This window comes from Anopheles ziemanni, chromosome 2 (assembly GCF_943734765.1).
Source record: "Anopheles ziemanni chromosome 2, idAnoZiCoDA_A2_x.2, whole genome shotgun sequence".
Classification (NCBI taxonomy): Eukaryota; Metazoa; Arthropoda; class Insecta; order Diptera; family Culicidae; genus Anopheles; species Anopheles ziemanni.
In genome coordinates this window covers 36,502,420-36,528,739 of record NC_080705.1, presented here as the reverse complement: position 1 = coordinate 36,528,739, position 26,320 = coordinate 36,502,420, and the positions used below count along the sequence as shown (strand labels likewise).

Below are 26,320 nucleotides of genomic sequence, written 5' to 3'. Positions count from 1 at the left end.
CGGTTATGCGATACACTATTGTTATCGAGGCGTGGATATAAAGAGGTACGGGGACGACGATGGCAAAAAGAGAAAAAATAGGTGGAAGTCATAATACGATGGCGGGCATCGCGATAAAGATACCATTATCGTCCCTATCGGATATCATAAATAATTCAGCGGATCCACCGCGCGTCCGTGGAGGCGGGACTTGGCGATTGTAATATCAATTTGTTTCGTTCTTTTGCCGATTTTTGCCTCGACGTCGTGGGTTCGCATGGGATTTTTCATTCGGCGGGAAGTTTGTTTAGCTCCCAAAAGAACCGCAATATCCACTGGCCACCGATTGTCGCGCGCCGATTGGCGAGCCTCATGCCATTTTCCCATGGCATTCGATTGAATGTGATCGATGGACGCACACACATACACACACCCAGCAGCTTCACGAATTAATCTCTCGCCCTTTCTCTCTGGCTCACTTTTGATCTGGGGTGTTTTTTTTCCCTGGATTGCACAAACGGAACGACAGGGCGGGTACGATTGGGTGGAAAGGTTTTGCTTTTCCGATCCGGTGCTGTTTGAATTTCATAATCGAAAACCGACCACAGGACGGTGGCGGACCGCAGGACCGTGTACCGGCGCTATCTGGTCGATCAAATAAATATAATTGATTGAATGTTGATCGGAATGCCACCAACACCACCGCCAGCCTCCGCCTCCGGCGACAATCACGGGCAATCATTTTTGTGATGTGAAAAATACGTAAACAACCGACAGACGCACCAACTGGGAAAGCGGCGCGCTCGTGGTGTGTTTGCTCGGTGGTATTTGCCCGGTACGGTTATTGATTTCCACTCAAATTCATCCCCCCCCCCCCCCCACCTTCGCCTCGGTGTTTGCCGTCGGAAAATCAAAAGCTACCAAACCCAGCGAACCATCATCAGCAAGCGGAGGCGGGGGTAAAATAATATAAACATTTACGCCACTAAGCGACCCTCCGCAATCGCCGGCCGGATCAGATGGGTATTGTCCGTTTCGGGTTTGTGAAGGAAGACACCTTCATCTCAGCAGTAATGCGAACCGTGCCGGAACGCATCTCTGTCGAGCCGGTTTCGGGGACAGGCTTTGGCCGCATTTTCCATTTGGTGATTACGCAATTCGTTTCATAATAATTCACTTCGGAACTTCGCCGACGAACCATTCCGAAGGGGGTGTAAAAGTGTCCTTTCAGAACAACTTGATTGTTATCGAAACGGTGGGCGGGGGAGAGTGAGGGGGGGGGGGGGGGGAAAGACATTCAGAGAAGATTTCAGTGTAGGCGTCTTTCGACCACGGGATCTTTCCCATTGTATCCCGTGAGCCGAGTGCCAAAGTAAACCAGCCGAAGAGGCCGATTTTGCAAATGTCAATTTTCTCATGCGAACAAACTGTCCGTGTGCCCCGATAACCCCACTCCCTAGGGTTTGTGCCGCTCGATGGTGTTAGTATTTGCCAGCATTCCACATAGCTGTCCAATCCACTTCCGCCTCCACGTGAGCACTTTCGTATTTCTCCATTTTGTGTTCCACTTTTCCGTAAAATTGATCGAAGCTCCTAAACCAACTCCATCTCGAAGGTGGGTATGAGGCTGGGAAATACGCTGGGTGGGGAAAAGCGCTCACCAGAAGCACAGAACAGAAAGGGTTAGCGGACAGACGGACGGACGGTCACGAGCTGCTGATGGTGGTGAGATTTTGCCATTTCACTGGGCCCAGCAAGGAAAATGGGTGATAAAAACATAAATATGCTGACGCATTCGACAGCCCCGACCGGGCGCGCTAACTACCCTTCCCCAAAACTAAAACGGCCGGCCCCACCCGGAAAATGTTCAAGGCTCCGTGAAAAGGGCTTCCGGTTCGATTTTCCCGCACCGTTTTTCGGTACGCACACCGCACGTGCTCTGGGTGGGTTGGTGGGAGACCGCTCTGGTCACGCTTAGGTTTTCCACAAATCGAACACACGTCTCCCGCAGTCCACAATCCCGACGGCGGGCCGCCCTCGTCGATAGGGAAAATTATTTCGCCTCAGCGAATGTGAGAGGTCAGCGGGAAAAATAATAATAGTATGTATGGGTGGGGAAAAAAGCTCAACGTTCTCCGGCTGCCTGCACTCGTTGGCGTTGGCGTTTCTCCTGCTTGCTACATTAACTTATTGGCAAGGGAAATATGGGGGAAAAAAACACCAGATAAACCCACCACCCCCGAAAAACCTGTGAAATGGAAATTTCAACATCAATTATCACATTTGTTTGACACTGGACACAGCGCTGCCTTTCGGAAGCGTTCAGACACATCGAACCTGCCGGTGATGCTGTGGAACCTGATGGCAAAAATACTCCTCCCACCCCCTCGAACACTCTCCTTCCGCGGTAGGCCACAGGCACAGATGTGCCCTGAAAACACCATCGATTAGTGTTCGAACACACGGAAGTTGCGCAGAGAGAACTTTTTGGTACGGGATTAAACGGGAAAATGATTACACATGCACACAAGAAGCACACCAAGTTGCACACCGGAACATGACATGAATCACACGGTTCGCCTTCCCGCAATGGGTGGAGGTCATGGAAGGAGGATGATAAGCCTGATGGCCTCGGATGGAGTTCACCTTCCGGCGGCCTGGTGGACAGAAAGTGTAATCGTGTTATTTCATTTTGAAGCGGAAAGAAGCCTCAAGACCCGTCCCAAGGTGCGGAGATGCGGAGGGTTGGGAAGTGACCCTTTCCGGCCATGTTCATCCGTTCGAGCAGCCGTCAGGAGGGGGAGGGGGAACAGAACAACAAATGGCTGCCACTCACTAACAAGCTGTAACGAGCTGGTCAGGAACATCGGGGAAAAAGGAGGGAAATCCGGGGAGGGTGCCCGCGTGCGTGAAGCTGGTGATGGGCCCTTTGCAAATCACATTGGTCAAATAGAGCGTAGGTGAGCGATGTGGTGGGAGTGGGACGGAACGATAGTTATTTCAGGCAACTTCAGGATGGTCAGTCGAAGGATTGAGTCATTTAATTAAAATGATGTAGCCTGTCAGGGGGTGGCATGGAGGTATGTGTGCATGTGTGTTACGAAATCACTGTAGGGACCCGCTCTTGCGGAACCACCCACCCATTCACGCCTCCTCCTTCTGTTGCAATTAATTTCTGGTCTAGTTCTTGGTCCACTTATTTCCATCAAGTCTTCGTGTTTGCTTCGCCATGCGTTGTGCTTGCTGTTTGATGCAATCCTTACGAGGGACATACAATCATGCCACTCCGTACACGTGCAATTAAACCCACACATACACACACACGTAGATGCATACATGCCAGCCTGGGCGAGGCGTCGGTCTCTTCTTGCTGCATCGCAACACTAGGAACACTTATCCCTGCCTTTCACTTGCCACCTCTTGTTTTCCGATTGACCGAGTGACTTCAAGGCGGACGTGTACTGAAGGCGATTCTAGAACGCAAGTAACGGTTGCCAGTAGAACTTTCCTCTACCACCCGAGAGTGAGTTCCATTTTCTTTGCAGTTTGTTAGAATATGGCAAATCGTTAAGTCACTTGACATCGGCCAAAAAAAAAAATCCACCCCTTCGGACGAGCGCTAGATGCGGTCCCTCGATCCGTGTCCCCGAAGACGAGACGCATTTAATTTCTGCACCTCCTTCAGACAATTTTACTGCTTGAAAGAAAGTTGGCTCGTTCTGGGGGGGGGCGAAAGAAAAGCCGGCTCTCTGGAAAGTTTCTATTTTTCTGCATTTGTTACGTTCATTTGCCTCACGATTTGCCCTCTTTCTTTTGTCCCCCCCGTTGTTTGTGTGCCGGCGTGGGCTGAAGCTGGGCGCTTGAGAGTTGCCTAACCGTGGCTGGTAAACAGAATCGGTCGGAGTGAAAGACCCCCGGTGGCCGTGGTTTTCCCCTAGCGATTACATTGAAGCAATTTCGGATCGTTACGGGCTCCACCAGGGCCAACAAATAAGCCAGTAAATTTGCCTCGGGTGAGTTTCGAAACCGATTACGTGCCGCCTTGAGTGTGTGTTTGTAGGTGTGCGTGTGTAAGGATGCTGCGGGGAAAGATGCAATAAGTTTTTTCCCATTCCATTTCCCTCCCGGAGCTTTATACATGGCCCCTCTCCTGCCCTCGGAAGCTCGGAAAAACGTGCGCTTACGCAATTCAACATTCAAGTTTTCACGGGCTTTGAACCGATGTTCGGATGGTGGGGTTGTGGGCGAGGAAATGTAAAACATGTCTACCTCGGATCGGATGCACAAAACCTGCACATGTCTCCCCGCCTCCCTTTCCCGGTTTCGGGCGCAAGTTTTACGGCGGAATTCTGGGTCTGGGATTCGGGAAGTTGTTTGCCTTCCAACCGGCACCAACTGTGAAGTGCCACGGGCTATTGGCAATTTCACATTCGCGTGGCTGGCTCGGGTTCCGTCCCCGCCTGCCCGGCGCTGGTGGTATTTCCGGTGAATTTGCATCAATTTTGCGGCGCTGGGAAAAGTTGCATTTTGTTGCATCGACAAAGCACCCCTCCCACAAGCGAACCCACTCGTCCTTCCCCGGACGGAAGAGATAGTTGCACCGTTGTGGGAAAGGTATCGAACCTGAAGTGGGTTTTATTATTATTATTACTTTTGGCTACGGTGGGTGTAGTACGGGAAACGGGCGGGGTAGAGTTTCCCACCCGGGGAGCAGTTGAGGATTATGTTTACAAATGCATAAACATGTGTATGGGAACTGGCAGATCAAAGTAAATTGAATGCATTCGTTGGCATAATGTGTATATACTTTGTGTACGTAAATTAAACTTTTCCGTGTGGATATAAGCTGGTCCTATTTCCCTTGGCATGCACATCGTTTGCAGTAATATGCAATGTGTTCTTTGAAAAGTAAATAGGGTTTTCTGTTCATGAGTCTTATTTAACTTTCAAAACTTTAGGTTAAGTTAATTTCGATTGTCGTAGACGTTACGAAAGACGTTTCGCTGGCACTTCAATTGCAACATATTTTAGCCTTTTTTTTATTAATGGACTTTTGTTTATATTGAAATTTCGACCACTACTGATTTTGAAACATTCCACAAATTAAGTTTAACCACTGTTGTTGGAGATTTGTTTCATCAAATTTGTTTTACCAAACAAGCAAAACAAGCTTGTACACATATGGCAAGGTGTATCCACCAAAACTATACAACAAGGTTTATACAACACGCTTAAATTAACCATTTTAAATATGCTGTTATTTTAACTATTATATTGAAACATAACTCTCAAGTAAAGAGTAAAAACCATAACTCTTTTCTCATTCTCTTCTTCACCGAGCATCACCTGGGCATTAACCAAATAAATTTTATATTTGTGTAAGTGAAATGATTTTTTCGAGCGTTCGTGTAGTCTGGATTGTCTATGATCATACGTATTTAACTATTTTCATTTCAATTTTGACATCAAAATGACTAAATCTGACCATTGCTAGGAAGGAAGTGGATTAGTTATATGTTTTGTAACGTTATAGTTAAATTAAATTATTTCAAATGGCAGATCAATTCTGCCGACTCAATTCTAACAATAGAAAATACACGTTAGGCTAATATTCTTATTCATACATTAATACAAAATCTTCAATTAATTAATGTGCATCGCAAAATGTTTTACTGCGCTTAACAAACGCGAAACCGAATAAATGTAGAACGTGTATTTGTAGACGAAAGTTATTCGAAGTAAACGTACATGTATAAAGCAAATGTTTACAGCACTTAAAATATGGCAAGTCTAGCGAAACTCGACTGAAACTACCGGGTAACTTTTCAAGCACACTCAGGAAATGACAGACCACCCATCATGGTCAGGGTAAGATGATGCGGTTTTCCTGCACCTTCAGTCCGTCAGTCAGTCAGCTTCTCCGAATTGAGAAAAGAAGAGTACGAGCGCAAGTTGATGCAGTTATTCTGTACAGTATTCACCGAACCTTCCCAGGCTCCCAATGGCCGTTGTGATTTTGCCCACATGGGATCACTTCCGTCCCTCGTTCCCCGTGCGGTGCTCATTCCATCAAGTGACGAACAACAAAGAGGACTCGCCTCCACAGCGGAACGACGAGTATATCCCGTGGCGTGCGAGTGCACACAAACGCCAGTTCATTACAGTTCTGTAAATGATTTATACTGGATGTATTCTCGTTCGGTAGGAAATGTGGCGTCACCCCCCCCCCCCCTCCCCCTCCCCCATAACAAGAATAACGATGGAGTCCTTGAGTGGCGGGTGGAGAATTTCCCTTTTTATTTTGTGTCAGACATTATTTTCCATTTGCTCCGGCAGAAGTCTGGGAGTGCGCAAACAGAGCGGGAACGTCTTGGGGGTTTTTGTTTGGGGTTTGGATTTTCGTTTGTACTTACTCTCGCATCCCTTTGCTATTTTAATTCCGTCGTGTCATCGTTCCCGTGGCGCGACGGCGTTTGCCATTTTGTTTGGGGCGCTTTGTTCATTTTTCATTCTTTGCATTCGCTTTCTTTCGGCCATGCTGCCATCGTGCACAAATGCAAACGAATTTTCCTTCGCCGAAAAGCACACCCAAGAAGCGGTACCGGGAAAAGGGATCATGGCCGTGCTCACACATACACACACACCCATACAACCCCAAGCATATGGTACTGGTTTCAACACAAAAGGGGCCCACAATAGTGGGCGGTGGAATGGGTGAAATTGCTTTGAAGCTAGTGCTTTCAAAATTTTGCTTTCTGGTTGGCCTAGTTACCATATCATCATCAGTATCTTGGTCGTGCGTTCCCTTCTCCCCTTCGCTTCCCCATTGTGTCCCTGGTTATGTGATCGTACCCTTATCGTGATGGGAATTTTTGAGCACCGACGCATTTTATCCGCCGCTCTGATTGTTCTGGAAAATGATGATTCTTCGCAAAGCTGTTCTTATTCCATCCAGGAAGCGACTTCAGCGTGTCCCAGCGTGAAACTACAACAGTTTCACCGTTGGAAAAAAAAATGAAAACCTGTCTTAAGAAGCGGCTCAAGTTTGGCCAAATCAGCCTCCTCAAGCTCTTCTTGTTTCGCAGACAGGATATTTTCCCTCCACTAAACGGTCCGAAGGATCCTCCAGCGGTTCGCTTATCCGGCATCTGGGCGACCTTCTCCTTCCAGGTTGCGCAACTCTCCAAAAAGGGGTTGGAGTTTGTCTTTTGTTGTTCATCCTAAGACGGGCCGCTAAGGGCCTGGTCGATGCGCGAATACAAGTGAAGAGAAAGAACGAGCTACCGGGCGATAAGCTTTCCCATCGACAGTCAAAAGCTACGCCGTCCGGCACAAAGTAAACTAGGCTTGGGGAAAACGCAGACCAAAGTAAGAAGGAAAAATGAACGGGCCAGTTTCCAACGCACGGACGATGGAGGGGACAAAAGCAAGGTGAGAGTAAAGCGCACGAACAAAGGCAAACTGTTGGAATAGATGGGCAAAGAAAATAAACCCAATAAAAGGAAATCTTGCCGAAAACTTCCCATCGCACATCTGATCCGTGTCGACGAACGGGAAATCGACGAAGAGGAGGTTTTTTTTTCTCTGCCTCCCAAGTGAAAATTTTGGGCAGCAAAGGGAGAACATGTCTGGCTGGTGGGACAGCTGACGCCCTACCCCAGCCCCAAACAAGCTGCAAAGTAGAAACACTTCTCGGCCTTAACAGTTTAACCGATTTTTCTTTGCACGCTCGTGTCTTACAGATTTTCTCAATGCCCCATTTTCCACCTTTTCCAGCTTGTTATTGGTGTATGATTTCTTGCCTCTTTTTCGGGTGTGTTTGGATCGCAGTTTCAGGCAATTTTTTTGATGCCTCCAAAGAAGGTGATTTTTTTTTTATTTCTTCCTGGTTGTAACATTTTCACAACGAAGGAAAACTTGAAAAAAAAAAAAAGTACGGGGAACTTCTTCCCGAAAAGATGTCTGAAGCCACACGAATCCCGAACTACGTGAGCTTCATTTTTCACATTGTAACAAATACATGTAGAGATCCTGCAACTGGAAAAGGAAAAAAAACGCCTGCCAGCACGAACCACACGTGGGCGGAAAGTTTTCACGTTTTCGTGCATTACGCTTTTGGGTTTTTTTTCCCTACTTCTCTACTTGGTGGTAGAGGTGTTTTCTTTTTTATCTCCCACTCTTTCCCGTTTAGGGACTTTGGACTTTTATTTATCCGGTTTTTCCGACTGTCGGTAATGGGAGAGGGAATGCCGGTGGGCGCATGGGACAGCCCGTTCGGAAACCCGGTCGGCAACTTTGTGATTGCACTTTGTGCTTAGTGAACGGTTTGTACTTTTTTGCTTTTTTTTTTTCTTTGCGTGGGCTCGTGTTTGTCTCGCGTGCCCACGTGGTTTTACGAGCGCTTAACTCAAGGATCAATTTTGCGCTCATAATTTCTTCAATTACGCCCCCCACCCTGTGTGTCTTCCAGTTTGCTCGCGAAAACTGGCTTTATTGGCGCTTTTTGCTTTTCTTCCGTGGCCCAAGATACTAGAGGCACACTCAATGTTGTTCCCCAGAGCGAAACCGTTGGGTCGAAGATAATATTAAGCTACGATGCCGTTGTTTTTCCGGGCGGAAGTTTACCCAACCCCGGTGAAGGTAAATATTTTTCGGTTGTTTCGCGTACGCACGGCGGTTTGCTTGCCTTTGCTCGATACGGTTTGCGGACTAACTTTTTTGTGCTGAGCTTTTCCCTCTATCGGGTTTTGGGGGCGAGAGGGTTTTGGCGAGCGAAAATTCGGGATGCGTTAATTGCGCCTAATGCTCTAATACTCGCATCGTCTCGCAACTGCTTCGCAAAAGCATCTTCTCATATGGCACGAAGATGATGCCCAGGCGTGTGTGCGTGTGTGTGTATGTTTGTAATTAAGTTTGATAAACGACACCAACGGTGCCGGAACTAATGGGCCCTCCTCACTTCGTGGGAGGGAGGGGTTCGAGGGGGAGGCGAACGCTGGAGTTGGGACTGTTGGGACTGAGGGTACAAGATAAGAGCACCGAAGAGTTTGTGCATAAATCTCGGCCATAAGCAAAACATAAATGGGATCGGGAAATGCGGGCCAACGGTGGATCGATGCTCAGGCGGGAGGTAGGGGGTGGATAATCTTCATCGTGGAAAAATAGTTTTCGTGCCGGTGCTTAAGCCCATCTCGTAGTAGTGGCTCGGGTATTTATGTGTATATTGCGATGGAGGAATTCTCCGCCTTATTTATGTTGCCGCCGAGTATTTGCCTTTGAATTATCGAATATTTATTTCATTACCTTTGTTTATCGTTCAATTATATAGAGATTATATTGCTGCGCGGTCGTGTGCGGCACATTATGGAGCTCAAGCCTCCGGTACGTAACGGTGGATGGAGGCTTATATCGAAGATGGAGTTGCTTGAAGTAAAATCCACCTTAAAGCTGGGTTGAATTGCTTGCTGAAAATGTAACTAAAACTTTTATGAAAATAATTTGCGACTTACCCGCCAAAGCATCGACGAAATGCAATCAACTGTCCTGTGGTGGATTGTGAATAGCGCACAATACGTTCGGAAAGTACCGTCTGAATCACTTTATATTATTGCCGCGCCTTCCGTTCGCATAAGCTTTGGCTCAGTGCGGATAATAAACTGATGCCTCTATTCATCGCTGTGCTACGGTGCGTCACTTCGATACAAACATTTCGTTTCAATTTATCCGTCCACGGGTTTGGACGAAATAATCATTTCCACAGTACGCTTTCCACCACGCCGGTTTTCGTGTTCGCAAGCGCGCGTTCGTTGAGTCTAATTTATAAAATTTCAAAGAACCTATTTAATTTTGCAAACGTTGCCTAAAACCGACCATCACGGAATCTGCACGGCTAATAAATTTAGTTGCAAATCACTCGACTGCCAAATCGGGGACTGGGGGAACTCTGCGGGGTGGAGATGATAATGATAGAATATCTCATCACCGCCTGGCCCCCACACCGATGTTACATAACGCCGAGCTGGCAAATGGATCGAGCGGTTGCGTAACGCGGGGGGCTGATGCAGCTGCAGCTACGCTTGCAATCAATGCTAAATGGTTTTGCATAATTTATTTTCAATTTCACGTCAGTCAGTGGGGACCGAATTTGGCGCTCCGGATTGTTTCGTGGCGGGGATTATAGCTGGAAAGCTGTTTTATCATTGGCAAATGGTTGGAAACTAATCAGAAAATGGTGATTAGATTTCTATTAAATTTTCAATCGGTTTAAAATCGGATCGAAATCACAGATGGGAGAGTGGAAAAAAAGTGCCGGTAGCCATTTAAATAGCTTTTTCCCCCTTCTCGAACACTTGAACACACACGCAATAGATAATTTTCTCACCTTATGCCGACGGAAAGATGGATGAAGTTTCGCCCGTGCCAAACGGCTTGTTTTCCCACCTTCCCGGCTCCCATGCCAATCCATTTCGGTGGCACGCGCATCGGTTGGCCGACAGTTTTCCATTTCGGGGCGATTATTTGCGGTAGATAAATTTATTCAACAGCCAGCCCAGAAACGGAACAGCAATTCCAATATGTGTCACACCGCACCGAAGCAGTGCCATGGCAGACTTCAGGTTTGCATCAGGTACTTCAATCGATCCTAAGGCAAAAGCAGAAAAACTAAAGCTCGTTTGCTAAAGTGAAAAGAAACATGCACGACGGAAATTCGCTCTATAAATATTCACAGTCTCTGCGGGCAACGCCGACACCGAAGGCGAAGTGCAACTCGTGTTTGTAGGTGCTCTTGTGTATGGTTATTTACCCAACGCTTGTTCGCAACAACGACCGGAGTGTGTGCTTGGCCTTTTCAGACGGTCCGGTTGCGTCCACCATCTGGATCAGAATCCGAATCCGTTGGAGATGGTTTCAGGAGCGTCTTTGGTCTGGTCGCTTTTATGGCTCAAGGAGACAAAAAGGGAACGCAACTGATGCCGGGAGGGCAACGGATATCGTCTTCTCGGGTTAATGTCATTTCGTGGCGAACGTGTAGACGAAAATGTGGAAATTGTGGAGCGAGAAGATAAAGAAACTGGGAACGTTCCAGCGGAAGCGTTTTTTTTTCTCCATGCACACAGAACACCCTTGCGACCGGAAGCTGCATGGACTCCGGATGAACTCTTCCTTCGGCGTGCGGCATCACCCGGTAAACCTCACTGTTATTTCGCAAGCAATTACCTATTTCGAACTTCTTTATTGGCAATGTTTAGACGCGCAGCAACGGAAGTTCCCGAAGTTCGTTTCTTCTCAGCTTGGAGCATTCTTTTTTTTTGTTTCGTTCACTTCCGTTTGCCAACGTTAAATTTACCGGTTATTTTGCCATCCTTGAGGGTACTTCAAATATAAAGAGGAGGAAGGGAGGGAGGGAGAAAATCACCGCACAAACCGATCTGACCTTACCAAGTGCTGTTCGTCCGGGTTTTTTTTTGTTCACCCCCCACTTAAGCCACCCATTTCCGGGCTTCGGCTTCCACCACCTCTCGATACAGCACTGTGAGAAGATTTAATTTACGTCAGCGAGCTTCCGTTTTAGCGATGCGATGATACCGAACAAAATTGAGAAGGAAAAGTGTATATGTAGAAAAACGGAAACATCCCGTGGTGGGGTAACGGGAAGTTTGGGCGGAAAGAGACGTACCGTGCCCGAGTGCTTCCATAAATCAATATCCAACCCTCACAAATGACATCGGAGTGGAGCTTCGACTGAGCGACACGCGTGGGGAAACACGGGGTTGGAGTGGGATTTTCACCATTCGAAATTGAAATGAATCGATCCGGCCGGCCTTCCGGTGGCCATATTTTTTCCATTTCCTCCGAGCGATAACCTCAATCCGTTCGGATCTGCATGGAGCTCGTTTCGGTTTTATTATATTTGTGTTGTTCCTTTTTTTTTTTTCATTGTAACCAAAGTATCCTCGATCTTTTCCACCCCTTTTGCGCACGGTATGGGGCGAGCTACCTTTCGCTCGGAAAAGCTCTCCAAACTTTTCTCCCCTCCCCACCCGCCGGGAGGGAAGGGGTCATAAATTGAAACAACGCGCTCGGTGCATTTTATTTATTTGGGTATCACATTTTTGCAGCCACTCGAACTTCTGCAAGTTTCAGCTCTTTTTTTTTTGTGCCGACAATCGCTCCCTTTTCAATCACGCCATGATCAACGGTCAACCGAACGGTTTTACTGGTGCTTCGAACGCCGCACAAATGGCCGAGCCAACGGACCGCTCCGGATGAATCGGAAGGATTAATACGTTAACTCGCCTCCAGTCTCCCGCAGTTGTCCGATCATAAAGTACCCGGAACGGAATGAAATGTGCGGAAGTGCTCGAGTCGTTTCCCGTCCGGCGAAGTAAAACGAGTAACCCTGGTCGAACGGGTTCGAAGGGAAATGGAAAAACTAACCAAATTAATGTCGCTGAGTAAAAGTGAGTTTCGCCTCCGACTCGCGCTCGGGCTCACATAAAAATCCTTTTTTATACGTAGCGTAACGAAAAAAAAAGAAACGAACGAAGGATTATTTTAAACGAGTCATAAAAAAACCTACCAACCTCCAGCAGCGAACGAATCAATTCAAACACTAACGACAAAGGGCGAAACTTTCCGGGAAGAATCTATAGAATGTGCTTTTGTGCGATGGGTTCGAACGTTTCGGTGAATCTGTTCGAGTGTATGTGAGTGTTTAGCTGGATGTTTTTTTTATCGTGTGCGCTCCAGTCGTCTCCTGTCCCGTAGTGGACTTCTAGGAAGAAACTCACGGTTCTTATTGGAATTCGTTCGATTTATTGTAGCGTAAAGTTTCGTTGGCAAAGTATGTTGTATAAGGCACGACGAAAAAACAACTATGTTTAGTACATCCGTTAGCGGAGGAAGTTTTTCCAGGCAGTTTTATGCTGTTATTTTTTCCACTTTCCTCTTCAGTAAAGTAAGAGGAAGAAAAAAAAAATCTTCGCTCGAAAGAAACAAACTTGTGAAGTGGCATCGGTTTTTTGTTTGTATGTCTTTGCGGTGCTACGCTTAGTATTTATGAGTGTTTTTAGTTCATGGCAACGTGGAGCAAAATAAAACTTGTTTTTTTTTTTAAATCTCCAATATTGATTTGAATACACTCGTGCGAAATATATTTTTTTCTTGATTCAAGTAGCGCTCGTGAACGAATATTGAATATATTCAATATGCGATGCTATCGTGATTTCTTCGCAAGGGATTAAACATGATGATAGTTCCTTTTTCCAAACACGAACACATACGCAGATCATACGTCTTTCACGCAGAAGAATGAAAACTCAATCCACTCATTACGATGGGCCACCGAAGGGGCACGGGAAAGCGGAACAATTTATGGAATATCACGCGGCATAATACTTTGAAGCCGGCTAATAATTAATCATTTTGGCGTTCGCTTCCGTTACGCTACGTTGGCGGGATCGTGCCCACTCGGCGTGGAGAGTGCCATTCCAATCGGGCACAATCGGGCGAGGACGTACTAGAGGAAAAAAAAAGGTGAACAAAACAAAAAATAGCAAACTTCTGCCAAACCGTTTTTTCCGTCCCTTCTCGCTGGGCGTGCTTGGCAAAATTGAACCATCGAAAATGCAGCGCTGCCTCTCGATCTCTCGACTGCTTATTCGTCGTTCGACGCTTCCATTTCGGTGGAACCCGTATTCGGGGAAAAATCTAACGACGATTTATGTCATCCATCGATTACATGAAATCGTTTTCAATTCGTTCGCTTATTTTCATTCGTAATGCGGGGGGTGGGAGGGGTAGGGGTAGAAAGATGATGGCTCTTTTTTCGCCTCCCTCTTCCGGTTCTACGAACAGAGAAGAATCAATTTATCCTACCCCCATCCAACGGTTGGTGAAAAATGGTAGATTACAGAGTCAAGAGCAAAAACCTCATCTCCCCCTCATTTCCTGCGAGCGTAGTCATATTCAAAATAATCTATGCTACTTTATGCAAGCTCGTTTACGGCAAGAAAAAGAAACAGTTGACAAAAACGAAAACGGTTCCATTATTGTGCACTTGCAAACAAATTTTACGCATTTATTTCCTGATCAACATTCGTTTTGCTTCTACTGTCGTTTCGTTTTTTCGTTTCTGAGATTGCTTAAATTGGAAGGCAGTAAGTGAAACCATTGGAAGGAGTCCAAACGTGGACGGTGCACTGAAAGTTTCCACACTCGATCGGCGCACTTTTCTCGGAAAAAACGACACTTTATAACGGCAAATGCGACGCTTCGGGGGTGTGCAATGAATCATGCTGAGAAAATGTGTGAACAATTTCCCACCCGATGGAGGCGCCTGGTGTTTCACACCGATTGGAAGTGGTTTAGAGCAAGTGCAACGCAATCCTAATTGAAGATTGAACGATTTTGCAGTCGATTGATTTTCAGGCGCAATTTTGGTACAACTTTTTTTCGCCACTTGACATCGACCGATAGTGGATGAGCTTTCAAGTGGTCGCCGTAGTTTGAAATTTCACCATTTCTGTTGCGCGCATTATATTTTAATTTTTGATAATGACCCTCGAAGATGATTGGGGCTCGCTGGTGAAATTTATGACACCCACCGGGCGGTAAAGTTGTTCGGGTTTTCCGGTCTCGGCCACATTTCACGCACCGTTACATAAATTAGCGTTTTATCGAATTCTCGCCACCGCAGCCGCTCTTCACCGAAACCGAAACACCACACCGACCGCCGATAATGCATCGGTTTTTGAACCATTACCTAACCGACCGAAAGATGCTTTTAATGTTCGATTCCGTGCTGGATAGGTACCATTTCCCATTCGTTTTAACCTCGACCAAAACCCTTTTCAATTAGTCGTGCGCTAGCGGTGGCTGAAAATCGGCCCCGGTGTAGTCGGAACCATCCGTTTCCCCCGCACCGAAACTCTCCCATCGGTTCCGTGGCCCTCGCCGCCCGGGGCGCGATATTTATTTCCGCGGAAAATATTAACTACGTGAAAGCGAAACTCTCTACCGGGGCCCCCGGTCGTCCAGCCGGCTGTTCGTTAATTTACGTTTAAGGGCCACCGGTACCTTCCGAACACCTGCGTCCCGGTCGGTGATGAACTTCAGCACCGGCAAGGCAAAAGTAATCTTCCCCCAAAACGGCTAAAAACGAGCACTGACAAGCGGTAGCGCTTTCTCACAGATACAGGTTTTCCATACACCGTACCGAGGGAACTTGGAACACGGGAAAAAACGACCTTCCAGCAGGGTTCTTTCGATAAATAACGCTCGAAGAATATTTAACGATAAAAAGGAAACTTTTCCGAACCGTGGGTCGGGGGAGGAAAAACAACCAAGGCAGTAGATTTTTTATCGGAAGCGCCCGCTGTCGCGTTTCACCCTCAAAAAAAAAAAAAACGAAAGGAACTTCTCAGTTAAATTCCACCCCTCCACATTTTTTTTTATTCTTTGTTTTTTCCGTTTTCACGTTACGAAGGGCGTGCGGAAAAGTCGTAAGAATAAAAAAGGTAAAGGTACACGTCTACCTCCATCCGCAAATCGGCAAACAGTAATCAAGATTTCCCGCCGAGAGCGAATCAGTTACCGCAGTTGGATGGAAAATTACCCCAAACACGTATGTTTTTAAGATGGTTTCCGGAGTTGGGTTGGCACCGGGAAAAAAAAAGTCGTGAACGGAGGAAGAACTCGTGTAACGTGTATTTATCGCCAACGCCTATCATCGCCAACAACGCGCGTGTGTTTTCCACTACCGCTTTCGGGAAAGTGCTGGTTCGTTTCTTTTTGTTTCGTGTATTCACTTTTCTCGTTTCAGGTGTGCGGTACGCACGGCGTACGGGAAAAAAATCGGGGACAAAGTCATCGCTCGGTCCCTTTGCGTATCCTTCCTTCGCCACTCTCCCCGAAGTGGGGGAGCAGTGAGGGGGATATAACTTTTAGCTTCTAGTAAAATATTAATGCAATCGTTGTCGGACGCTTTTAGAGAAACATTAATATTTTACCTCTCGGTGTACGCCCATCCCACCGGAGTAGAAAAAGACTGGACAGGGGTGCCCCGTTCGGGGAATTAAAAGGTACCGGTGACACAGCACGGCAGCCCGAGGTGAAAGGAGGTGTACCCAAGGGTTGGAGCTTGCGGTGCAGATTGAAGTTTACAATTTACAATTTAATACGCATCAGCGCACTTCAAAGTGAAGTTCGTCTACGGTTGTGTATTTGCTTTCCGGCATTGCGCACGGTCGAAGTATTGATGGATGGAATCGTTTCCCTGGAAAACCCATTGGGAACGGAATCCGGTTGCTAGCAGTGGGATCATGGGGTCACTTAGGGGCGAGAGAGAAAGCTAGTAATCGTAGGGAAAGAGAGATACAAATTAATTTCCCAGAATGTTTAATTCGTACGCCAGCGGTAAGTGAGAGCGAACCACCGAGACGTACATTTGTTCCCGGATGCACATGAAATTGTCATCAACAACCTGTCAACGATCGGTCGCCATTTGTGATGGAAGTCAGTCAATTTCCAAAACCCACCGTCGACCCCACACCCAAACCCCATTTTCCGGCTGGTTAGAATTCGTTCTGATTGGCTACCGTTTGATTTGAACGAACGATCATTCATCTGAGGCTACTGAAGGACATCGGTGTTTGCGTTCATTCCTTTCCCTGATCTCCCAACAAAACCAGTTCTGGAAATTAATTATCGGAGCCGTTTGGAGAGGAGCGTTTGGAAGTAGTTCAGGTTCAAAGACAGGTACAAAACATGATGGTCTTCTGTTTGCAGCTTGCGGAATGAATGTATTGGCAATTTAGTGTGGATTACAAATACCACCGATGGGCTTGCTGGGTGGTTCCTTTGAACCCGCTGTGTATGATGACGATGGTGGTGATGATAGTGTGGATGATGATAATGCTTTGAAATTTCATTCGCATCGCCGACCGACGACGATCAAATCCGACCTAAAGGGTGGGGTTTCGGGCCAAGGGGATTATGATTCATCGAACGGATAGTGAGTCCTTTGTCCTTCCGTCGACAATGATACCCTTTCGCTCCCAATAATGAACACCTTTGGCCAACGGGGTGGATCGGGTCACGAGGCAAGTGTTCGATGGTCTGAACATAATAGATACCCTGCCAGCGATTCTATCTCCGCCCGTGTGGCACCCTTGACTCCGAAATTAATTTTCCTCCATTACGGTGCATTACAAACGTCATTTTTAACCCCACCGTCCGTCCTCTTGTTCCGAAGTTCTGAAATTCAATTACACTTCATTGCGCCCGGCCAGAATCGTTGATTTGAGACAGAGATAGTGCCGTCCCCAGTGCTGCTCAACAACCTATCGACACCCGGGCGTGTAGGAGGTGTTAATTTGATTCGAAACTTCATACCATTGCTAGTGAAGCTGTTTTTTTTATTACATTTGTTTGTAAAGTTGTCATGAAAAACTCGATTAAATGCATGCGGTAATTGATGTTTAAATGTTTACTCATAGTGTTTGCTAACGGTTAATTCGATGTTGGATCCTTAATTGATTGCAAATGGGTCGGATCTGTGATAAACATGTTGGAACACAAGAACGAAACAATACATGGAATGTTTTAAATCTTGAGTATTCAAGGAAAATATTGTTGTGAATGTGGTTTCACAAGCTGGGAATTGCATACGGATAAGAGGACTGTACCACCGTAAATTTAAACAATTTCTATAAAAATGACATATGGCGGTGGACATGAGCTATAGAATACCTTTTATTAATTTATGTGTTTCAGCGTATATGTAGAGCGTTTCTTTTTTACCATTTTTGTAACGGAGAATAAAGATCGCGTTTTTTAACGTATCGTGCAAGTGATACCAAATCACAGTTCCCCTTTTTAAAAAAAGGTGCTCAGGGTAAAAAGCTGTTACCCAAAAATTGATAAAATGTTTGCGACTAAGTTAATTAAATTTTAATATTTCGGAAGATTTTTATAGCTTCCACTTGCACCAGCTTAAGTAAACTTCTCCTACAGATTTATTTTAGAAAGCATTTTCTTTTATTGCAAACGTAGAGGAGCAAGAACTGCGTCGTACGCGGATTGAAGACATGCAATCGTTTTCCAAGTTCTAACGAAATCATATCAAGTTCATTTAAATATATTTGGCTAATCAACACTATTGTGCTTATTAGTAGAGAGTTAAGATAAATAAAAGTGAATAATTACTTCAGAAAACTGATTGGTGAACACTATTTATTTGGTTGTCTAGATAAATCTGTATAAAAACCTTGTCATATCTCAGCGTGATAACGAAAAGTTGGATAGGATTCATAGCAAATTTATAAGAGGTAATATAACACACCATAAATGTAAAAGTGTAAATCATGATTGTTAAGTTAAAAACCCCCCGATAAGAACCTATTTTCATAAATCCAACCAATGCATTTCTACAAAATATTGTTTATTTGAAGTGTGAGAAGGAAACAGGTTTTGCCGGATGTTGGTGATCTCATTTTGCAAAAAATAAAAATAAAATCAATAATGGTAATCCGCACAGTTTATAGCAAATCTCTGCCTTGAATAATGAAGTGAATAGCTATGGTAGCGCTTCGAAAGCCAATTCTTTTGCTGCATTTTATTTAAATCGCCGTTTATGATTATTTATAATGATACGGATAGCTTTACAGCTCCGTGGGAAAATACCTCATTTACCAAAATTGTGTTCATTACAATATTTAATCAGCGCGGACGAATTTAATTTTCGCAACCTACCGCAATCCTTCCCGTTGGGCAGGACAGGATCATTGGAAGCGCATTTTCCCACCACCCCTCCCCTCCGAAGCCGGTTGGGTTGTGCAATGAAAGTTTTTCCATTGGCTGCGAGCGCTCGAGCGAAAACCAATTACGGTGCGGTCCGTAGCGAAGGAGAATTCTTCTGCCGGCTCTCCCGTCAATGAACTTTGGCGATGTAATAATTTGTTGCAACAAAGCCCCTTTCGACGAAAACTGCAGGATCAGTACACCGCACCGTCATCCCGAAGGTTGGCTGTCGACGTCTCGCCTGGTTTCCACACCGTTCGGATACACACACACACACACACACACACACTGTTTGATGAAAAAATCCCCCACCGTGAGCTCCCAGCAGCAGCAACTAGACAGGCGTTACTGTGTATGCAAATGTGCACTGCAGGTTTCCACCTTTTTGGGGAAGGGTTGGGACCCAGACGCCGGCAGTGTGGAGTTGGCCACGGATGAGCACGGAACCCTGCAGTGCGGCCGAAAGTTCACCGAAATGAACTTTCTTTTTTTTTGTTGCATTCACTTGCTCTGTTCCGTTTTCAGTTCAGGTTTTCCAACACGGAACGCTGCGGTGCGAGCCGCTTCTTCACCGCCGGAACGTGGCCGGAAAGCACAGTTTTCTCGTTACCGTTATCAGGGGCGAACGATGATAGGCCATCGAAAGGTCGAACGAACTCAAACCAAAACAAAAAAGTATGACACAATCGACTCCGGGTTCCGTGTGCGGTGTGTCCCGGGATGACGATGGTAATCTGCGTTCGACCCTGCGTCAGTCATGGGCATCCCGCCCCGATGATGTTGCCAGAGGGAGGGCTTTCCAATAACGCTTCCACGGAGACAGCCAGCTGCGTAGGAATGGTCTGAAATCGATTCGATGGCATCTAAAGATACCCGAGCATTTTGATCCGCGTGTTGCCCTTTTTTACTCTTTTTGGTGCAAGCATGTAAAAGAGTGACGTCAACTCGGTTCTGTTGGCTTCGAAACGAGGGCTGGACAGTGCAACACCATTTACTGCTGCTCGAAAATCAAAACCACGACGAATAAGAGATAGGGTACCGCTACCAATAGTGGTGCACTTAGTAATGTAACTAACGATATGATGTAATTTATAAGTGTGAAGAACACAATACTTTACATATTTGTACCAATTACTATGATCGAAATTTTTTTCTGGAAACATCTATTTTTACCGTTAACTATTCAAAATACACAAAAAACAGCGTATATTTCTTCCGAGTTGGTTGTTTCTACAATGGGGGAATGTATAGGTATCGTGTTCCTGTAGGGGTGGTAGTACTTGGAAATGACTGAATATATTTTGACTGTGACTATTTTTGAAGCATATTTAAAACAGAACGGTCCTCATAGACCTCTCATGAACCAATGCATTTTGCAGTGATTTATAGCTTTAAGGAAATCATGGCATACCTGATAAATTCTTTAAAAAATCAGCATATTAGTACAACCTGTTCGGAAAATATTAATTTAAGAACCTTCATTTATTACGGAACGAGAAGGTTTATCTTTTAAACACTCCGCAGAAGATCAAAGAACATTTCATAGAAAAATATCTCCATTGTATTTATTTCGCCATAGAGCTAGAATTTTATTCCATGACAACCACTATTGTTACTAGCACCACTATGGGAGCACTTACCCTATGAAGAATAAATTCTTGTGCAACACAAACAGAAGAAGATGAAAAGTTTAAACTTGAGGACCAATTTTCGATAAGTCACGTTTTACACGATTAAAGCAAACTGTTTCAGTCAGGATTTGCTCCACGAATCGTGGTAAATGTGTCGAAAAAGTGTAATTAATCTCTATCACTTTTACCGAAAGCCCATTTATATAACATCCTGAGAGACACTGTGTCGCGCGAGGACAAACGTAGACCATTAATATCCTGACCACTTTTCAGGGACGCAGTGCCCCCTCCATCTCCGCGTGGGATGGGGGTGACTGTGAACATCGCTCCAATAATAGTTGTGTTTTTACGCCGAATTCCTTCCGATCGATCGGACCAAACCGTGTTCAGCAACCCCCAGAGACATTCATTACCCATGTTTGGCCGTTGTTCAAAAGTTCCCGGTTTTCACCGTTTCTTCACCCACCTCCTCCTTTCGTTGCAGGCCCGTTCCGGCTGACGGACGACATCGAGATCCAGGCCACACCGGGCCACACGATGTCCTGCGTGACGGTGCTGGTAGCACGTAGCAACCTGACGGGCGCCGGCGGTGGCGGCGGCAGCGATGGACGCCCGACCGCAATCGTCGGCGATCTGTTCGAGCGCCGCCAGGACATCGAGGACGAGCGACTGTGGGTGGAGGCAGGCAGCGAGGATCCGCGGGCCCAGCGACACCATCGGGCCCGCATTGCCGCGCTGGCCGACTGGATCATCCCCGGACACGGTGGTCCGTTTCGCGCAGATCCTTCCATGCGCGAAACGTTGCGCCAGCAGGCAACTGCCCCACGCGGATCCTCGCAGGACGACGGTGGGACGGCGGTGTAAGAGAGAAGCCGTGCGGTTTCGCATTCCTCTCGGGTAGGTTGATTGACGACGGCGTCATCGGTTCGACAGCGGGCGCCCGCTAGCCGGGCAATGAAGATTTCAACGGTGGTGATGCATCCTTTAGAAGAGCGCTCCGTTTGCATCCGTTACTTACGAAAGGAAATATTCTTTAGCCAAGTTATTGCACGCGCATTTCGCCGGCAAAGTAAAATATGATCCGTTCCTCGGTTCTACGTTGGGTTATGGCCGGAAACATAAACACCAATCGCCCGTCAATCGGTGGCACCGAACGCGGAGAAACCGTGCAGGCCCAATGCAACGCAACATCGTGGAAAAGAAAATAAGCTAGCATGTCCCCTTGAACAACGCACGTAATAAGACAAGAAACGTTAAATTCGATCCGCAGAACATGACCTAGCACGCACGTGTTCGGCGTCGCCGATCTTCGAGCCGGTAGGTGGCTGGTTTTCCCGTTTGCTCTCACAGTTCTAGATCAGTTGCGAGGCCCTGCAACAGAAGGCGAAACAATAATAATATTAGTAACGTTCAATATAATTACCAACCGTGTCAACGGTAGCGCTATCGCGTAGCCGTTTTGCCGTTGGCATTTACATTTATCGATTGTTCGTTGATAGTGTTGTTCCATGTAATCGTGATGTAAGCAAAGCAACAAGGAGGAAGTAAAACAAAATGATACAGTTCTTAATATGAATTAATATTTAACCGAAAACGATGTGTTGAAAACTTAAATGGCAAACAAGTCCTATATGCAAAAGCGCAGTTACTACTGATTGTTAGTGCAGTTGTATTGTTGTTTGTGTCGTCGTGAAGCCTTACTTCCGTTGTATCGTTGTGCCGCTGGTTTTTTGCAACACACCACTTGCATAAGCATAAGCGCTTGCAAATTGCAGCGACAATTTGTTATCAACCGGTTCTACTGCTGCTAGAAATGACCGAGCGCGGACGCACGCTAGGGTCATCGCTTGTTTGTGTTACACCTTCTGCCAGATGGCTTTTTTCGTAACGTTTGCATCACCCACCCTACCACATGTCACATGCGTGTTGAGACATTAAACATTTCGAATTTTAAGCAAATACGTTCGATGTTGGAAGACGTTGGAGAACGTTGGATATTGTGACAATGTGCGGTGTGGCGTGATCGAACGACGCAAAAGCGCCATTTTATCACTTTCTTTCGTATCCTTACCGGGCGGCTGACGATCAACAACGTTTCCGATCGCATCCAACCACCATCCGGATGGTGCTGCCCGATGATCGATGTGCGATATCACAGAACAGATGCAAAGAGAAAGAATGAAAACCATTATAATGAAGAAAACAAAACCTTAATCGAGCAGCCGTGTTATGATGCGAAACTGGCCGCCCTTCGATGGTGGAAGGTGGACATCCGACCGGTTCTCTTCAGAAACGGACGGCACGCAAGTGCTGAATGTTACAGACGCAAGCTTTATGACAACTTAAATAAGTATGCTTTATGGAAACAAAAGAAACCAAACTTAGCATTCAATACGAAAGAAACTGAAGGAAGTATAGTGAAAAGAAAATGAATACATACACAAAAAACTACATAATACACGATATTAATAAGCAGTTTATTGATCATACATGTAAACGTTAGTGGACTTAGAGTTTCAAAAGTTTCTAAAATACAAACGAAAAAAAAGAAGAAAACAACATGGAAACACAAAACAACACCCAAACACACTCACACGAGCAAAACGCATAAACACAAACAAACAGAACATAAAACAGAATTTGCTGAAAGCTCTTGCTTGATACATTAACAAAACCCCGCAAACGGTAGTAGTGAAGAATTTTACACTGATAAATCGTTAAACCCGTAGATAAAACAGACTCCCGCCACACAAATAGACACAAAGTAAACACAATTTTCCAGAACACAAAACAAGCAAACCGTACAGCTTACACAGGACTTGCAATGATAGTCATACAAAACTGGGAAATCCACCCGACACGGGTGGATAACCAATGGTACCAATTTTGAAAAGGTTGTGCAAACGTAAACAAAACTAAACCCCAAACCCCGCTGTGCAGCGGGGGGCGATGGGGGCCGACAACACGAACCAAATGCGAAAACACACAACAAATAGCAGGATAACAAACAAAGGCAAACACTTTCACACAGTATTAGAGAAGAAGTGCCACCGAAGGGGCGACCGGAGGGAGTGAGAAAGCAGACAAAACAGAAGAAAAAACAAACAGCATTACAGAGTAGTGGGCTTTAGGAAGTGGAGGAAGAGAAAGTACACGCGAAAAACACATATACACGTTTGAAATCTATGGGCTTAAGACAGGGAATGTGGCACTCTTCAGTAGCTTCTTCTGCATAAACAAGGGAACAGAAGGACGCTGAAGGGTTCACACCTGATGCCTTCTTTATGATGCTTCTACCGATTGCCAACTTTTTGAGACAAAATAGAAATCACACGTACACGGAAGATAGGGAAGAAATATAGGCACAGCTAGCCCGATCGAACCATGGAGAGAGGTGCAGAGTTTTTCAACCTACAAACATGAACAAACACAAACACAGCTGATTGAAACACTGCGAGGCGCGAGCATTCGCTAGCAGCAGCAGCAGTAGCAGCAGAAGCAGCAACAGGAGCAACAACAGAACACACTGACACAGTTATACAGCAAGTAAATGCATAAACCAACGTATAATGGATGTTTAGTTCTTTAATGCAGACAAGCTGCACTTAAATTACAAGAAAATAATATAATCGTATAAGAGTTATATATATATACATATACTAAACGAGAAAAAAATAATCATCTCATGAATCACCAAACTCATCAAAAGTAATTAAACTAGACTTAGTGTACCGTAGGCTTAAGGAAAAAAAACGCACGCGTTCGCCGAGAACAACATCGCTCAGCGAACGGCGCAGAAATACACCACTTGGATCCGAAAACTTCTAGTCGATAAGGAACGCAGAGGAGATGGCTGCAAACCTGGCAAACAAATTGCAGATAAAAAATAGAAAAAGAAATACACACGTTAAAGATAAGAGAAAGAGACATAAGGTTAAATTTAGCGTAGCGTTAGTAGGGGAAGTAGTAAAGATTGGAAAATTTTCTCCACTCTAGACACACCTGGGTGGAGAAAAGCCTGGCAAACACGATTTTCTACTAAAAAAAAAAAACAATATTTATTCATACAAACATATACATATATATACACATATATGAATATATACAAACCGACAAAGCGCATATGTAGCAACATGCAGTAGTTGAATGCATAGAGCAAGCAAAGAAAACGATGAAAAAAAAGATAAAATGTTTAATTGTTTCTTAAAAACATGGTACGCGTACATAACCTCATGCGAAACTGATTTAATGATGATGATGATGTTCAGCAACCTAATGTAATATGAATCCTTGAACGCTAGAACGGTCAAGGATTATGGTATGATTGTGCAAACGCACAAAACATGCGCATACCGCAACAGGGAAAAGAGAATGGTAGAACAAAAGGAAAAGGTAAGAAATGTCGGACAAGGCGTACAGGAAACCCTCCTGGAAAACAAGTATTACACGAGCGAAAAGTAGGTCGTCTGGAACAACAATAAGGGATTACGTGTGTATGGGCCGAGACGCTTGCCTCAACGGTGCACAGCGGTTTGCAGCACATTGTTGTGCTCCGGTGTGCAGGAAGCGAAACGGAAAAAGGAAACGGAAAAGCATACTTAAAAACAATAATTTGACCGTTAGAATAGCAAAACAAAGTGTATGTGTGTGTAACGTTGCACGCGTACCATTCGCGACCGTTCGGGTGGAGCTTTGCAGGAAGAAAGTTGCGATAAAACAATGTCGCTAGATGGAAGATGCAAAATAATCAATAAAACCATATTCACGCCCCAGCTGGCGATAGTAGCGTAGTAGCGGGGATTCGCCCCTTGGAGAAGAAAGTAGACATGAAAACTATTTGAAAAAAAACCTATATGCATAACGTAGCAGTTATCTTATCAGTTGACAAATGAAAATGAATAATTTTAGTGCGATCAAATAAACCGATTGGTATTGGATAATAATGTTGACAGCAACAAACATGAACACACAATATACACATAAATGAGTACACACCCACACGTATATATATACATACACAAAAAAGCTGCAGATGAGTTAAACAAAGTTGAAAGTATTGTTTCAAAAACAAGCTAAATTAAAGCAACAAAAAAAAGCATTACACATAATATCTTTAAAGTGGCAGTAGAAAATGGGCTACTTAAAAGCAACAGTCGCAAAGGAAGCGAACCTTGTAGTAGGTGAAAAGTAGCTGAGAATGAGAATCGCAAGAAGGAAAAAAAATCTAAAATGACACATTATTTAAGCTTGTACTTGTTAAACGCGAGAACGCGCAGACCATATCGTCTGGCAGCACTCAAAAAACACACAACAGACTCAAATGTAGGTCTGCAATAGCGGAAACACGAAAATGAATTTAAAAAAAGTAAAAAAAAAACGCAGTCGCAAAACCAGCAAAACCCATAAGATAATACTTAGCTATTTCACATTACCATGGATTTTCCTACTTTGAACAACACCGGATCGAAAATCTGGAAATAGGAAGCGTTGGTAGAAGTGAAATACAGTCAGAGAAACGTTAAGTTTGAAGCAATCCACATTATTAAGCATGTTAAACAGCACTGATATGTTGCCGTTGTTGGGTTGCAGGAGGGACTTTGATTGGTTCCGGAGAGAAAATACAAACACCCAACATCCAAATTCCGATTGCATAATAGAGAAGGAAAAAAGCGCATCACCTTGCTAAGTACCGCAAAAAATGGTTACGTCGAAGTGAAAATTAATTCCAGCTACGTAATAAACAAACAAGTGCAAAAACCTACGGGACACTTCGTTACATTCGTGGAAACCAACAACAGTTCAGGAGATAGAGGAAGGAAAGTGTAGGAAGATAGATTGAAACATAAAACATCACGCACTGCTTCCTAGGAGAGCGAATATCACGGTAAGGTTTGTTGTTAGCGGGGAGA

General features: G+C 45.2%; 1 protein-coding gene across 1 annotated transcript in view; it reads left to right on the top strand.

Annotated features, from left to right (window-relative positions):
* Nucleotides 1-22,459, top strand: part of LOC131293496 (metallo-beta-lactamase domain-containing protein 1) — a 59,346-nt gene extending 36,887 nt beyond the window's left edge. The window contains exon 3 of the mRNA XM_058321573.1: nucleotides 20,896-22,459. Within this exon, the coding sequence (XP_058177556.1) occupies nucleotides 20,896-21,275 (380 nt within the window). The 3' untranslated portion in view covers nucleotides 21,276-22,459. The remainder of the gene's footprint in view (nucleotides 1-20,895) is intronic.
* Nucleotides 22,460-26,320: the final 3,861 nt, after the last annotated feature.